Here is a 14,754-nt window from a genome sequence, read left to right as displayed (position 1 = left end):
TTTGTGAGTTTATAAACCCAATTTTCTATGATTCTTCTTATTTCTTATCTTATTGGACCCCTAATTTTTTTCTTTATAATCTTGTTCGCTGATCCAATCTTCCTTTGTATAATTCCCACTTTTTATAGTCAGATAAATGTTTATTCCGATCAAAAATCGTTTTAGTTCACAATTCAATTATTGTTTTGTCTCATGGCCATTTTTCTGATATAGAAAATTACTGGAACTTCTTGTGGGTACTGATTGGTCAGAGACTGAATCGCCTGTTGCATTTGTGCTCCAGTTTGGGAATCGTTGTTGAGAATGGATTCGAGTTGAGATTGGACATTCGAGAGTTGTGAGATGATTTGGGACGTGTTTTGGCTAGCTTGTTGGTTCATTTGCTCCTGTTGTTGGGTGTAGTCAGAGTATTGGGTCTGAAAGGAGAATAAATTAGGTTGGACCAGTTTCGGACATGAAATTTTAGTATACACTCTAATAGAAGACCACTCTGCGTTCACCAGAGATGTCCGGAAGTGTTGAGCTCGGAAGTCGGAAGTAAATTTTTGAACTAGGAAGTCGGAAGTTGGAAGTAAACTTTCAAAATTTCAATTTTTTAAAAATAGCCTATTCTTATTTCGGAGCATAACTTTTGGTATTGGCGCTATTTTTCGACGTTTTTTGATTTTTCTGTTCAAAAATGAACAAATTGGGCACCATTTTTTGCAAAAATTGATTAGCTGAATTTGAGAGTCTGAAGCCGGAAGTGAAACTAATCTTCCGGAAGTCGGGAGTAGGAAGTCGGAAGTAAATTTTTGAACTAGGAAGTCTGAAGCCGGAAGTGAAAAAATTCCCGGAAGTCGGGATTCCTGACATCTCTGGCGTTCACTTTGAGCTCAGTTTTTTTCAATTTCTATAAGAGATATCAAAAATTTATCAACTGATAAAATGTTGGTGATATCTTGATAAACATTTTATCAGTAGACAGAATTTTGATACCTCTCCTAGAAATCAAGATAATTGAGCTTAAAGTGGATGGTCCCTTATCCTACTTGGCCTAGAACCTTCTAGACTGCTCTAGACTCGTTTCTAAGCTCACCGAAAGATTATTTGTCTGAGCCCACTGCTGCAATTGTTGATCCTTTTGTTGCTGAGTCAAAGTCGAATCTCTCATGATTTGATAATATCCCTGTTGCACATTTCTTGGCGTATCCCTCAAAAAGCTTGGGTATCCTTGTCCAGCAGAGACGACAGCGAGAATAGCAAAGAAGGCGATGAGGGAAGAGTTCATATTTCTTTTTGAGAAGAAGGTGATTTTTAGAATCCCAGACCTTCCTCTTTTTATACTCTAAACCCTGGCATTGAATTCTGAAGTGATGTCTGTGCACTATGTATTTGTTTGTGTCTATGTATTTGATTTTTTGTGAAGAACAAGAGATGAGTCAGAGCGCAAAAGTTGCAAAACCAATAAAAAAGTTTTGAGTCACTTTTTTTAAATTTGTACTACTACCTTTTACTTTTTTCGAGAGTAGTAAACAGTTCAAAGATTTGTCTTCAATAGCTCTGTTTGTCTGAATCATACTTGTAAAATGAAGGCTCGGCCCGTTACGAATAATGACTGAATGTCTCAAAAAAAATCTCTAACCGTTTTATTTATGACACATGGCAAATTATTAGCTAGCATAATTCAAAGCTCGGAAGCTCAAATAGCAGATTTCGGTGTTGTTAAGATTTTCAAAATCGGATCTCCATCAAAATACTGACATTTTCGTGTGAACGTTGGGTAGGGATACTTTGCCAGGCAATTGATAAATGTCTCGTCACATTGGCATACAGATTGGAGGCATTTGTTTTCGTCTGGAAATTGGTTTTTTAGAATTTTTAGAGGTTGAAAAGTTGACTTAAATGACCCGAGGGTTATTTTTCGGCTCAAAATGTTTCCTAGCCAAAAGTAAGCACCGTACCTTTGAGCCAAGTTATCTTGCTTCATGTGAAAGATATGAAAAAGGTGCTAACTGATAAATTGTTGATCATAATCTCCCAAGTTCTTTATCAGTTGTCAAATTTTTGATATCTTGCAGAGAAAATCTAGCTCAAACACTGTTAATTTCAGGATCCCTGAATTACTGTTGGCTGAAAACTCACTATGACAGGATAGCTCCGAATTAAAACATTCCCATTTGTACAGGCAAAAATATGGAGAATTTGAGTTTTGACACCTTTTGGAGATAATGAGGCCATCATAGCACTTGTTGTGTTCTTGACAGCATCTGTAATGAAAATAGGGTGAGAATACAGTAATCGTCAACTTAGACCTAATTTATCTCGGTTACTGTAAGAGATATCAAAAATTTTGGTAAAATGTTGGCAATATTATGATAAGCATTTTGTCAGTTGACCACTTTTCGATATCTCTCACAGGGATAGAGATATATGAGCTCAAAGTTGACAGTTAGCATTTTTATAGCTTTGAACTCACTTATCGATCCCATCAATCGGCTTATCTGGAGCCATACCGGAACAGGAGCATCCGTAATATCTATAGGCATCAAATGGTTTGTCCATTCTACAGTAAGACATGTCATCCAACTGGTATAATACATTGCAAGAAGAGCAGAGCACTTGACGGAGCACCAGAGCAAAGAAGGAAAGGTATATTAACATTTTTCTGGAATATACGTCTTTAAAAACTGCGATTCAGGTTACAATTGAGAAAGGGATACTGTAGAAGGTGTTCAAGTTATAAACCACAAAAAAGTTTCAGTCAAAAGCTAAAAATACATGCACAACATGTAACAGAAAACGACCTGCCTTTTTATGTCTCTATTTACCAGCAGATAACACGTTCTTGGGGCGCCAGATGCTCGTAAAAATCACCCCCAAGGCATTGTGATGACGCAAGTTGTGATTGAGAAATTTAAAAGAAGTACTATAATTGAAGGGTGCTGAATTATTTTTGGTAGGCGGAAGAATGATAGACAGGTTGGGAGATTCTAGTTACAAGTAAAACCTGTATTAGAAGGGCCTATTGTTCCAAGGTACCTCCGAGGGGCCCTTCTGTTATAGTGCCCTTTTAATGCAGGTTTTGGAGACTGAGAAACTTAAACAAAAGTTTAGAGAGCTGCATATATTGCCCTTGGGACGTTGACCTCAACTATTACAGCTCTTATTAGATATTTGAAATGCCGTAAAATCTAGTTAAGCCAAATTTGAATTAAAGCCAAGTTAAGCCAAGTTTGAACAGATTTTTCTCGACTTCTATGCAAGATATAGAAAAGTGACCAACTTATATATTGTTCATCATAGTCTCACAAGCATTTTATCAGTTTATCACTTTTTGATATATTTCACAGGAACCGATGTAAACTGCCTCAAAGTTAAAAGTGAAGAGGCCCAAGTGTTACGGTAGTTGTAACCTTAAAAAATCGAGTCTTCTTAATAGAAAACATGTTATTAGTTCATCAAATTTTCAATTATTTATTCAAAACTGAAAAAGACATCAAAGTGACGAAGAGTCAATATGCGGAATTCAGAAGGAGGACACCTAAATAAAGATAACAAAAATTGCAGAAACCACTTTATCTATTTGAGTTGCTGATCTATGAATCACACACAATTCAAAGTCTCATTTCCCTTCTGTGACAGGTCATTTGGTAGGGAAAAAGCAATAAAAATTAGGTAATAAAATAATTTCGAGTGTGATAACCTGATAACCGCCTGATAGTTTGCTTTTTCAAAAAAAAAGGGAAATGAAATCGCGTGGTTTTAAGTTCTGAAATACCGAAGTGGCTTTTGAATAGTGAAAATGGTCCAAAAAATAATCCAGTGGTATTACTGTAGACCTGCAAATCTAACTTTTTTAACATATTTGAAAACGGGCCCAAAACGGACTTCTGGCGGGCCCCTGTCATAGTTCCTTTGAAAATCAATATTTTTGACCAACTAGTTTAGACATGACAGAACTCAACGAGTACTGCACAATGGTACTATTTTGAAAACTGTATTTTGTTTATGAACATGTACCCTTTTGTATTTCTCGTCTAGTTCTACCATATCTGATTCAATTTTTCCAGAAAAAAATGAAAAAAAAAACATCCAAAAACATCCAAAAACATCCAAAAATAGTATCTACGTGATCACAATATTATCTGCTTTGAAAAGATGGCGTGGAAATTTCCGAAGTTTTCCCCTAATCTAGTACCCAAGATCCTCTCCCTCCGGTTCCATATAAGCCGACAGCTCAGTGGAAAACTTCAGTTATTCATCAAAAGCAAAATGAGAAAGCTAATCTTTCGATGCTTACTCTTGATGATTTTCATCAGAAACGTGGATAGTGGTAAGATTTTAAACTTTTCAAGACTCAACAAATCAATGGCTTTCAGTTCCAATATCCGCTTCATGGAAATTCAATGCTACCTATTCGATGAAAAATTCTAACGGTAGGATTTCAAAATTTCCTTTCAATGAGCTATTCTAAAATTTCAGCGCCGACCAACTTCCAAATTCTTCGCCCTCCAAACCCAACAGCTCTCCAATTCCGAAACAGATTCCAAAGAAACGGTACGGATTCGTGGAATGCGTTGGCATTTTAAATGTTCCACAAATTTTAGCCCCGCCCATCAGCAAGTTCCAACAACTCATCGACCGTGTCTCCATCCTTTCTCGTATCTCCAATGGAATTGCTCTCCAATCTGGTCTGATGGATGGATCGATTCGAATCGAAGATGCTGTTGGTGAGCTTCTCAATTTTGGATTAATTCAAGTTAAAGATGTTGCCAACTTCTCATTGAAATCCGTGAGTTCGGCTACGCAGAAACTCAAAGAAATGCCCACATCGTTGGATTCGTCTGTCGAAGAGCTAGAGAACGTTGCATTACTTTATGATCAGACCAGAGTTGATTCTGAAGAATGTAAAGGCGTTCTCGATCTTCCTGGGAAGACAGAGTATTTGAATGCTATAAAAACTTTCGATACTGATTTCAAGAATGTCTCATTCAAAGAACTGAACAGTGCCCTTAACGATATCATTTTATCACTGACAAACATTGAAGAACTGGATTTGAGCCTGAAGAGAAGTGACTATGATTTAAGCACGATTTATTTCACTAAATTTATCGGATTGCCTAGGCAGCTCAAAACAGTCGAGATCAAGTTTTCTGAGGTTATAAGCGCGATGGACATGAAGAAGTTCAACAAATTGAAAGAAAGTGAAAAAATCTTCAAGCCAGTCGAATTGATGATCAACCTCATCATGCGACGTCGAGAAATTGAAAAATTTCAGTCAACACCAAACTACAAGATTGCCAAGAAAAATTTTGAACAAGTTTTCGAATTCGTAACTATCTTGGATTCATCTAAGAATGACGTTGCGTTTCTGAAGAGCTTAATTAGTTCTAGAACCCAAAAAAACATTCTACATTATACCGATGGATACCCGGGTGGGGTTTCTGACATGAAGAAACTGACCGATGATGTTCAGGATTCTTCTTTGAAACAGTTGACAGGTAGTTCTGTTTCACTAGAAAAACTGGCGAACGGGTTGAAACCTTTATTCAAAATCATTGATCAAACATCAGTTATTGATGAGAAATTGGCTTCAACTTCTTCGAACCACGTCATGAATGATTTGAAACATTTCAATGATATTTCTGAAATGGTTGTGAATGTTTCTCAAAACTCTGTTGAATCTGCTGAGACCTTCAAAAACTATGTCACTTGTCATAATTTGGCGTTGGCGCGTGTCATTTATTCAGAAATCGAAAAAATCATTAATTCTGCGAAGATGATTGAAAAAATGACGACTGGAATCATCGAAGTTTTTGGGAATTTTAATATTGAAAAACTGAAGACCGACCACGAAAACTTCATTACGAAGCTTGGGTTCAAAGATATTGAAGATCCCAAAACTTCGAAAAAGGAAATGAAAGACGTTTTGGGCAAGCTGAAAAAAAGTGAAGTATCCGATCTCCTTTCTAAGATGAGTCAAATTAAAGATAGTATTACTGTCAACATAACTGCACTCCTGGAACATGTTACGGTTTTAAAAGAGAAGGGAAGTACGGTGAACCAGTTCGAAGGATTGGAAGATGAAACTAAATTTCATGAATGTCTTCGAAAACTGGCGGATGAGTCTGTGATTCTTGCTCATGTTGTTTGAGTGACTCAGAAACTTCGAAAAGTGAATACCACAAAAATTCCAGAAGTGGAGACGATTGCAAGAACTGTGGCATCAGTTTCTCAGGATCTCATGTCGATTGGAAAGATCCCTGAAAATATGAAAAAGAATGTTCAACCAGCCACCACAGAACTCAATGCCATGTCGGATGCTCTTGAAACTTCTCGAAATATCAGCAAGTCCTTGAACACTTTCAAGAATTTCAACGAATTGAAAGGAATGTCGGCTTCCGTTGATGAGTTGGATACCGTGGAAAAATCAGTAGCCGATGGAATGAAAGCCATTCAGAATGCAGCTTTAAAAACTCAAATGCAGGCTCAATGGGGAAATCATACGGTTTTTGTCGACGATCTGAATTCCACAATACACTTATTGAAGGATAACGAGAAGAGCTTGAATTTGGAAAGTCTCAAAACCTTCGAGGCTCATGGAAACACAATTAAGGCCACACTACAATCAGTGGACCTTCCGGAAATGAAGCTTGCTGGGAAACTGAAAGCTTTGGATACTTTGATTCCTTCCACTAAAAATTCAAAGGTGAAATTGGAGTTGGAGAAGAGCAAGAAGACGTTGGAGAAACTAGATTCACTGAATCTCGACTTTTCAAGCCACGCCTCAACAATCCAAAACCTTCCATCTCGACTCAAACATCTCTTCGATTTTTTGGTTCAATTCTCCATTTCAAAGCCAGTGGTAGATCCAAATCTAGGACCTTCAAAACCACCTCATATCATATATGCCAGCGATCGGAACAGTGAAGATAAAGAGGAGGATTTGTGAGTTTTTTTCTGATTTTTTTCAAATTTTTATTTTTTTTTTCAAATTTTTCAGAGGACTAATCCTTGGCATCACCGGTGGCTCATTCATAATTCTCGGTGCAATCGCTGCTAGCACGTTCCAACTCTACAAATATTACAAGTCACGAATGAGTTTGAAAGGAATGAAAAAGTGGATTAGGGCACAGAAATTCGAGACTCACTCGTCAGCATACAGATGCCATGAAGCCTATATGAGATGCATGGTGATTCCATCAGAATCGTTTACAAACGATAAAAAAGCCGCTTCATTCTCCTATCTGCCAGAGAACAAGCATCGGTTAGTGATTCAGAAGAAATTTCAAACTTTCAACTTTGAGCCCATAAATTTCATTTTCTACTGAAGTTATCAAAAAGTAGTCAACTGACAAAGTTTTTGTCATAATATGAGTAACTTTTTATCCGTTGACGAATTTTTGATATCTTTCACAGGAACCAAGACACACAAGCTTAAAGCTGACGGTTCACTCGCCCACACTCATTTAGGGATGATGGTCACCTCCCAGCTTACCCCGGCCCCCAGTAAACTGTCCACTTTGAACCTATATATCTCGTTTCCTGTAAGAGATATTAAAAAATTTTTAACTGATTAAATATTGCTGATAATATGATAAACATTTCATCAGTTGACAAAGTTATGATATCTTTTACGGGAACCAAGATATGTGAGCTTGAAGTTGACGGTTTGAGCCGACAGGGGCCCGCTGGCGGGTCAACCGCCCCCCCCCCCCCCCCTGACACAAACCCCCTTAAAAATGTGTTTTTTTTTCAGAACCAACAACAGATGGTGTAATCCGGAAACTGCTCTGAAGCATTTGAAAAAGGACGGAAAGATAATGTCAATCCACGCCAACTTAATCAAGTCTGCCAATGGAAAGCAATGGATTGCCACGCAGGTCTGTCTGTGGGTCTGTTGGTCCAATAGCAGATACTCTTTTCAGGCTCCACTCGATGAGAATGAGAAAAAAAGATGGGCGGACACCAAGGAAGATTTCTGGCACATGGTCGTTCACGAAGGTGTTGAGGACATTGTGATGGTTTGCAACTTTGTGGAGAAAGGTGAGTTATCTGTCTATCTGTGTTTCCGGATGTCTGAACTCTTCTAGGTGAAAACAAGTCGGCAGTATACATCCCTCGGGAAGTCAACGAGGTGTTGGAATGTGGAAGATATAAATTGAAGACGTTGTCCTGCGAAAAGTTCAACGACTGTGCGAAAGTTGAGCTTCGCAGAATTGAGGTTAAGGATACCAAGTGAGAATATATTGAGAGTTTTGAAAAATGAAATAAATTCAAAAATTTCAGAAGCATTTTCAAGAAAACCGTTGTCAACCACTATCACTACACTGGATGGCCAGATCAGAAATGTCCTGAGGAGGGAGAGTTTTTGAGTACGTACAAAATAATGAGTGAAGTGGAAAAGAGCAAAGTGAGTTTTTTTAAATCTATTCTTTTTGTTATTTTTGCCTTTTCAGAAACCTACCGTAGTGCATTGCTCATCTGGAATTGGCCGTACAATGGCATTCATTGGGACCCATGTGATTGCAGAAAATGTGAAAAGGGATCATGAAGTGACAATGGGAGACGAGTTGACAAAACTTCGGAACCGTCGTTGGCATTCGATTCAAACTATTCGTCAGTCGTATTGGCTTCAAATGTCAGTGTGCTATAAACTGAACAAAGATCACAAGTTGAAAATGAAAGAGGAGTTTGCTGAAATGTTCAAAATGTTCTACGAAGTTGCATTCAAAGAAATGGTTACACCGGAGTTGGCTGCGGAGAGAAAGAAGATGAGGGAGGAGAAGGCAATTGCAGAAGCTGAAGGAAGGAAGTTTGATACGACACAGAAACCGGACTCGGATATCGGGAAAGTGATTCTCTATTAAGGATCGTATGGAATCCTATCTTGTGTAATAAAGTTTTAGAATAAAGTTCTGTAGTGATTTGGCTCTTTTTGGAAAAAAATTGCCGAGGTTCAAATTTCTGAATTCCCGATTTCCAGTTTTTGTTTGTTAACTAATAGAACTTTTGAACTTTTGTGAACAATTTCTACAAATCTTTGAAAGCTCAGAAGTTGGTTTTTTTTTCTGTAAAGTCAATTTAGGATTCGCAGTAGTAGAGGTGGATACTGTGAAAATTGTAACAGAAGAGCCCCCACTGTCAATTTCGACCTCAAATATCTCGATTTCCGTGAAAGATATCAAAAATGTGCTAACTAATAAAATGTTTGTGATATTATGATGAACAATTTATCTGTTGACAACTTTTTCATATCTTTTACAGGAAGCGAGATAATTGAGCTCAAAATTGACAGGGGGCCATTGTATTACAGGTTTTACAGTAACCTTGATCTTTCCAGTGAGAATCATTCCAGTTCCAAAAAAAACCAATAATTACACTTCATTTCATATTTACTCTCAAAAAAATCAACAAACAAAAAATAAATGTTTTATCGCTATCAGAAAATCCATTGACGTATTGGTTCTATCCATTTTACAGGATTGGAGGATGAGGAGACGTATCTGCTACTCGTCCTTCTTTTCCGGAGTCGCATCCGGTGCTGGTGGTGGAGCTGCTCCGGATTCGGAAGCGTCGATTCCAGACTTGGGCACTTCGCTCTTCGCCGGTGCGCCCTTCTTGTTCTTCTTGCCGCACATTTGAAGTGTGTCTGGAAATAGAATAGGTTTAAACTGACAGGTTGTTGTCCTGGGTGGTGGTTTTTTGCTCTAGTCTGACCTAGCTTGTCCTAGCCTACTCCATATATCCGTAAAATGCTTTTTTCGTTTTTCTTAGTTTGCTCTATTTTGCCCTTCGCTCCTCCTAACTTGCCCTAGCTTGTCCAATCTTGATCCACCTTGCTCCACATTGATTCACGTTTCCCTACTTTGCCCTTACCTGCCCTAACTTACTCCACATAGTTACACATTGCCCTACAGTATCCCATTTTGCCCATGCCGCCCATAACTTGCCCTAGCCTGCCCTACCTTGATCCAAGTTGCTCCAAGTTTTCTCTAATTTACCCTAAATTTCCTTAACTTGACCTAAGCTTTCCCTAGCTTGCCCTAACTTGTCCCACCTTGCTCCACGCTGCTCCAAATTGCCCTAGCTAGCCTTATCTTTCTCTAGCTTGCCCTAGTTTGTCATAGTTTGCACAAAGTTGGCGCAACTTGTCGTAGCTTGCTCTAGCTAGCTCTAGATTTTCCTAACTTGCCCAAGCTTGCTTCCCTAGCGTTCCCTAATTCACTCCACCTAGCTTCACACTTCCCAACGGTACTCATTTTGCCCCTGCTGCCATAGCTTGCCCTAGCTTCCTCCACGTTGCTCCACGTTTCTCCAAGTTTCCCTAGCTTTTTCTAACTTGCCCTAGCTTTTCTTAATGAGGCCTAGCTTGGCCTTGCTTGCCCTAGCTTGCCCTAGCTTACCCTAACTCACTCCACCTTACTACACGTTGCCCCACGCGTTGCTTTACCCTGGCCTCGCCCACTTACAAGTGTTTATAGCCATGAAAAAGACCATCAAAAGGAAGATAGCACCCATTTCTTTTCGTGTATTGTAAACCGAACAAAAACTGGCTATGAACGGAGGTTTTGGTTCCGAATCAATGGTGATTTTGATCGGGTGCCCCGTATTTTTGAAAAAAAGGGCGGAGCTTAGAAAACTGGGCTAGGAGAGTAGTTCACAAAGAATTTGAAAATAAGTGGAACAACATTTATGGGGGGGGGGGGTTTGAGTTATCCCGTGTACAATTTTTTTATAAATTCCACGTAAAAATCATTCTCAATCCTTCCCCGATATCAATGAAAATAATTTTGAACAAAAACCAGAAGAATGGTAAATTCTATCAGTGATAAGAATGATCTGAAATTTGTGAGTTTTTGGATATTTGAAAAAATTTTGATTTTAAGAATTTTCAGCATTCATGAATCGGAAAGTTGTTTTCTGATCGTGTGTGTTCTTCTCCGAAGCTTCAGTTGACTAGAACTACTTTTTTTTCATCAAATGAATGTTTTTTGAATATGAACAAAGTTTATAAAATAAATTATTATTGAATTATGATTACAAATGAAGAAAAAAATTATAGCACTTGAGAAACAATGATACCATTTCTGGAGACCACTAAATCTGTGGAATCACTGAGATCTTCTCTTGATAACTCATGATACGGTATTCGGTGTCTACTAATTGTTGGTTTTGCATCAAATCCAAGTTCTGGGACGAATACTTGGGCTACGAAACGGGATGGTCCTAATTCCACTTTACATGAGAAATCAGAAGGGATAGAAGTGCCAAAATTTGAAGAGGACACAATAGCTTCAAAGTTTTTGGCAAATCTGAAATAAAATTTATTTGGGATCTAAAAAATGAGCAATGAATGAAACTCACACTTGCCGACTATCCCTTCTCAACGTGGATGCAATTTTAGCTAGATTCTCTTCTAGACTGTCGGATCGTCGGCGCATTTTCTCGTAACTTTTGAGGATCAGAGATTCTAGAGCTTCGTCACAGCATCTGTATCCGAATCGATTTGTGTAGCAAGTTCCATCTTCTTCTCGCTGGATTGCAAATGATGGTTTTCCATAGGCAGCGGAAAAGGGCTGGAAGTTCTTTATCTTTGTTTGATTGTAAGCCCAATTTTTCTGAAACCAGGGGTTTAAAATGAAACATCGTGCTTTGAATTTTTTAGAAAACCTTCACAACTAGCTTGAACTTATTTCTTGCGATTTTCAGAATAAATTGATTTTCGGCGATTTTGATGATTTTCGAGTGTCGGATCATTTTGAGTATTTTGCAGGATTTTAAACAGACCTAGATTGAAAACTTTGCATTTACAGAATTTTTTGAAAGTTCCTAGTTTTTCAGCTATTTGCCAATTTCTGAAAGACACCTGTTTTTCACATTTTTAATACAAAAACTTGCCAAAAAGGGGGTGTCTTTCAGAAATCGGCAAATAACGAACAAACTAGGAATTTTCAAAAAATTCTGTAAACGCAAAGCTCTCCATCTAGGTCTGTTTTACACTCTTCAACATTTTCAAAATGATTGGACACTTGACAGCCGAGCATCAGACTTCTGAAAATAGTCAAGATAACGGGTACTTTAGGCCCAAAATGAATCATGAACCAGTTTCTATAAAACCAGTCTCAAAAAGTTCGAGTTCAATTTTTGCGATTTTCAAAAGATTTTTATCTAAATTTAAAACATTTTTTAGGTTCTATACTTTACGAAATTTTCAATCGCAACACTTTCAACTCACCGATGGAAACGGAATCGCCGGGATCTGTCGATTGATGTTCCCTCGAAAAACATTTGTCCGAAACACAGATCCCACTTCCCCCGTTCCAGATGAAATTGTTCTAATTCTCTTATTCTTCACCACTTTCCTTTGTTTTCTCTTCCTCTTCTTTAGCACAAATTTCGGTGGAACCATCTGTGGTATCTCTACTCTTGCCAATGGTGAATATCGGGATTGTTTGAATAGTAGACCATTTTCAACCACATATTTCATTGGGTTCTTTTCATCTTCAACGAATTTCAGTTGGTCCTCTTCGATTTGACGGGCCAGGTCCATTTCGAATTGGTTCTGAAAATTTGGTATTCTGGATGATATGATCATATATTTTCTTACCACTTCCGGAGACTTTTCCTTCCTCCTTGACACTGGAGCCTTCCTGACTTTTTTTGTGACTGCCCGTTCATCATTACTTAATCCTCCACTTAACACTAATGGTCTTCCAAGGGGTTCACTGATAACTCCATGTAATTTACGAGATGTTGATTTCCGACGAATCTCTATTCCACCTGGATCTTCCAGTTTTTTAAGAATCTGTTGGACTCGAAGATTATCTTCCAGGGGATTCAAGGATACCGATGTGGAACGGTATCTAGAGAGACGGGAACTGGGTTCTGGAAAAATAGAATTTTGGAAAGTTAGAGATAGATCTTCAGATTCAAAATCATGCTCCTTCGATTCATCATCCAATTTAAAGGTGGGGGGACAGGAGATTTTTCGTATTTTTTTTGTATCTAGAGTATGCATTCTACCGTCACAGTGTACAACGCTTAATGTCACTCTGCGTACAGATGTCGTCCTCGCCTTTATGTATGCAATCGGGCGTGCGCTTTCTCTTTGCCCGCGTGGCTCAGTCGGTAGCGGCGCCGCACCCTCAATCATCGCCCTCACAAGTTCAACTCCTCGAGGGGCATCTTTGAACGGAATTTCGAGAACATTATTTTTTCATGTCCCCCCCCCACCTTTAAAGTTTCTGGAAGAGATACTGTAGCAATAAAAGTCCACCATATACGTTCACTTTGAGTTTAATTATCTCGGCTTCTATGAGAGATATCACAAATTTGTCAACTCAAAAATTATTTATCATGATATCAGCAACACTTTATCAGTTGACAGATTTTTGATATCTCTCACAAAAATCGAGATAATAGAGCTCAAAGTGCTCATATAAGGAGTATTTCCGTTCAAGGTTCAAGTATCTGGGTCAGAAAGGTCCCATTTCAATGCCCAATTTTCTTTCGAATATTCCAGTTTGAGCTAGTTTGCAAGAAAAAAATCACCATGTATAAATTCGCGTCCTGTGACTCCATAACTGTAAGTTTTCTGTGACGATACCGTGGAAAATAACTGGTAGATGAGGTAGTAGATAACCGGAATACCGCTTAGTTGCATTGTGTCAAGGAAGATGAAAAGTTGATGGAAAACAGGTAATTGAAAATGGAAAGACTGAAAATTATTATATTTTTAATGATGAAGGGATTTTTAAGAATTTGAAAAGAATCAGTTTACCGTAAAACCTGTACTAGAGAATTCATACAAGTTTGAGCTCAATTATCTCGGTTCCCATAAGAGTTATCAAAAATCAGTAAACAGTTAAATGTTTTTGATGTTATGATAAACATTTCATTAGTTGACAACTTTTTTGTATCTTTCACAGGAGTCGAGATATTTGAGCTCAAAATTAACAAACATGGGGAGCCTTTCTATTTCAGGCTTTACGGTTTCTTTGGTTGGAAAATGATCCACAAAAAATGGGATTTTAAAAAAAAATCTATTCCTACTTCTGTTTTCTGTAAAACCTATTCAAAAATAATTGCTCTCGAACTTCCTACTCAAGAAAAAATGCCCCAAATATGACCTAGAAATGAAAAGTAAATAAGGAAAATGAGAAGAAAAAAGGATGAAAACTGTCATCGGGACATTTTAAGGAAGGGGGTGAGGATGAAATGAAATGCAATTATAATACATAAACAAGCACCTAAAGTGCGGGTCACTTTTCGACGGAAAAAGGAGAAGAAGTGGGCGGAGCTTATGGGGAGACGAGACCGTTTAGAAAATGAAAAGGGATGAGAGGAGGTGGGGGGAATAATTGGAGAAGGAAGGAAAAGTGATTTGCTAGGGAAAGTATGATTTATTAAGACATTCATAACGGGGGGGGGGGGGGGGAAAAAGAGAAGAAAGTTAGGGAACGTTTAGATAAAAAACGACATTTTTGAGGAGGTGAAAAGTGCTAGTTAGCTAGAGGTCGATCCATCAAAATTAAGAGTGTTCAGAATATGTTTCAACAAAAAAAGGATTCCATAAAATCGGAAAAAATTTCCATTTTCAGGAGTCTGGAGCTCGGCTGTCTGGTTTTCGATCATTTTCACAGGTAAAATGCGAACGGGTCCGTTACGGACGCTTTGCGTTCGCGTGCGGTTTAAATAGGAACCGCATACGGACCGCACGAGAACCGTTTTCAGTAAATAGCAGTACATTATTCGGATTGATCGGGATCC

At 38.2% G+C, this 14,754-nt stretch overlaps 4 protein-coding genes across 4 annotated transcripts; 1 reads left to right on the top strand and 3 right to left on the bottom strand.

Annotated features, from left to right (window-relative positions):
* Window positions 1-173: 173 nt before the first annotated feature.
* Cbr-pqn-98 lies at window positions 174-1,270 on the bottom strand (the record flags this gene model as incomplete). Its single annotated transcript, XM_002634879.1, has 2 exons — window positions 174-416; window positions 1,079-1,270. 2 exons carry the CDS (start codon window positions 1,268-1,270, stop codon window positions 174-176), a joined length of 435 nt encoding a protein of 144 aa, XP_002634925.1.
* Window positions 1,271-1,681: 411 nt separating this feature from the next.
* On the bottom strand, window positions 1,682-2,643 carry CBG22523 (the record flags this gene model as incomplete). Its single annotated transcript, XM_002634878.1, has 3 exons — window positions 1,682-1,836; window positions 2,125-2,249; window positions 2,459-2,643. 3 exons carry the CDS (start codon window positions 2,641-2,643, stop codon window positions 1,682-1,684), a joined length of 465 nt encoding a protein of 154 aa, XP_002634924.1.
* Window positions 2,644-4,254: 1,611 nt separating this feature from the next.
* CBG22522 lies at window positions 4,255-8,852 on the top strand (the record flags this gene model as incomplete). The annotated part of the gene is made up of 10 exons (XM_045236376.1): window positions 4,255-4,315; window positions 4,362-4,418; window positions 4,465-4,539; window positions 4,590-6,035; window positions 6,180-6,930; window positions 6,986-7,249; window positions 7,742-8,028; window positions 8,076-8,220; window positions 8,272-8,395; window positions 8,442-8,852. 10 exons carry the CDS (start codon window positions 4,255-4,257, stop codon window positions 8,850-8,852), a joined length of 3,621 nt encoding a protein of 1,206 aa, XP_045097589.1.
* A 639-nt stretch (window positions 8,853-9,491) lies between these two features.
* On the bottom strand, window positions 9,492-13,648 carry Cbr-grd-16 (the record flags this gene model as incomplete). Its single annotated transcript, XM_002634876.1, has 6 exons — window positions 9,492-9,634; window positions 11,068-11,297; window positions 11,350-11,561; window positions 12,221-12,547; window positions 12,593-12,870; window positions 13,537-13,648. The coding sequence occupies 6 exons, from the start codon at window positions 13,646-13,648 to the stop codon at window positions 9,492-9,494; spliced, it is 1,302 nt and encodes a 433-aa protein (XP_002634922.1).
* Window positions 13,649-14,754: the final 1,106 nt, after the last annotated feature.

Source organism: Caenorhabditis briggsae (genome assembly GCF_000004555.2).
Source record: "Caenorhabditis briggsae complete genome, chrIV, whole genome shotgun sequence".
Lineage (NCBI taxonomy): Eukaryota > Metazoa > Nematoda > Chromadorea > Rhabditida > Rhabditidae > Caenorhabditis > Caenorhabditis briggsae.
The sequence above is the reverse complement of the archived record's forward strand: the minus strand, read 5'-3'. Positions and strand labels throughout refer to the sequence as shown.